At 62.2% G+C, this 1,410-nt stretch overlaps 1 protein-coding gene across 1 annotated transcript in view; it reads left to right on the top strand.

Annotated features, from left to right (window-relative positions):
• Positions 1–1,275, top strand: part of SLC9A5 (solute carrier family 9, subfamily A (NHE5, cation proton antiporter 5), member 5) — a gene marked incomplete at its 5' end in the record, with an annotated part of 7,834 nt that extends 6,559 nt beyond the window's left edge. The window contains 3 exon segments of the mRNA XM_010146259.1: positions 141–210; positions 400–531; positions 809–1,275. Of these exon segments, the coding sequence (XP_010144561.1) occupies positions 141–210; positions 400–531; positions 809–1,275 (669 nt within the window).
• Between the last annotated feature and the right edge of the window lie 135 nt (positions 1,276–1,410).

Genomic DNA, 1,410 nt, shown 5'->3' with positions numbered 1-1,410 from the left:
TGCCCAAGGACTGGGACCCCCTGACTGCCAGCTGCCACCTAGCCGGGGTGGCAGTGCGCATCCCTGGCTTGCAGGGCCACCTGGGTTGGGGGTAGGGGGTGGCATGGGGCAGGTCCCAGCCGGTTGCTCTTCCTTCGCAGAAGAACATCTCTCTGAGCAGTGAGGCGCCCAATGGGAAGACGCACAGAAACGTTCCCTGGCAGGAGGCGGGTAAGACTTGTGGCAGGCGAGTTTTGCAGGTCCTGATGAGGGGAGCTGGTGGGGTGGGGTGGGAGCAGCCCGCTGTGCCTGCCCACTGCCATCTTGGTGTCATGACAGCACCTGGGCTTGTCCTAGCACCAAGTCCTTCTCCCACGGGGTGCCCCATTCTCCAAACCAACTCCCTCTGTCTGGCTGCAGCTCCTGTCCTGGTGATGGTCAGCTCAGAGGAGGAGGAGAGCGATAGCTCAGAGACAGAGAAAGAGGACGACGAAGGGATTGTGTTCATCGCTCGAGCCACCAATGAGGTCCTGCAGGGAAAGACAACTCCTGGTAGGCACCGATGCCCCCACGCCAGGGCAGCTTGTCCTTCCTCCACCTGGGGGGCAGAATTGCCTTGGCCTGGGCAAAACCAAAGCCAGCAGAGTATGAATGGCAGAGTCATGTTCTCTGTGGCTCTGGAGGCACGGCAGAGCCTTCCTGGTGGCTCCTGTGTCCCTGGGCCAGCTGGCCACGCGGTAGTGGTTGGTTCCGCAATGTTTGCGGGGCCCGGGGAGGAAGGAAGAGCTGTGCAAGATCTCTCTCACCGTTGCTCCTTCGGCATCCCCAGGCAGCCTGGACGTCTGCCCCAGCCCCTGCATCATCCCGCCGTCGCCCACTTTGGCAGAGAAGGAGCTGCCGTGGAAAGGAGACCAGGCTGATCTGGCTGTTTACATCTCCTCGGAGACCACCAAAATCGTGCCAGTGGATATGCAGAAGGCGTGGAACCAAAGCATCTCATCCCTGGAGAGCATAGCTTCCCCCCCGGGCATCGAGAGCGGACCTCAGCCCAGGAGATTCGCCTGCCCTGTGCTGGAGGAGCAACCCCAGTCTGCGAGCCAGGTGATGCCGGAGCAGAGCTTCTGCTTCCAGTTCCCCAGCCATGGCCCTAAGAGCCACCGGTCACAGAGTGACAGCAACCCGGATGGTGCTGAGCCACAGGAGCTGCAGCCTTTGATGGCCACGGAGGAGCAGGGCAGGATGCTGCCCACCATGGAGCCCAGACGGCTGATGTTCAACAGAGCGAGCCACCTCTGAGGCCGGCTGGGGATGGGGCTGCGGACGGGCTGCCTCCCGCTGACTGCTCTGCTGTCTTGCCTTGTAAAGCTTGTGTGTGTCTCCATAAACCGTAGGAGTGGCGGGAGGGGCTGCCCGCACACTCGACCTCGGGTC

Source organism: Buceros rhinoceros, unplaced genomic scaffold, assembly GCF_000710305.1.
Source record: "Buceros rhinoceros silvestris isolate BGI_N320 unplaced genomic scaffold, ASM71030v1 scaffold22792, whole genome shotgun sequence".
NCBI lineage: Eukaryota > Metazoa > Chordata > Aves > Bucerotiformes > Bucerotidae > Buceros > Buceros rhinoceros.
Note: the sequence above shows the minus strand (reverse complement) of the source record. Positions and strands in the feature narration are given on the sequence as shown.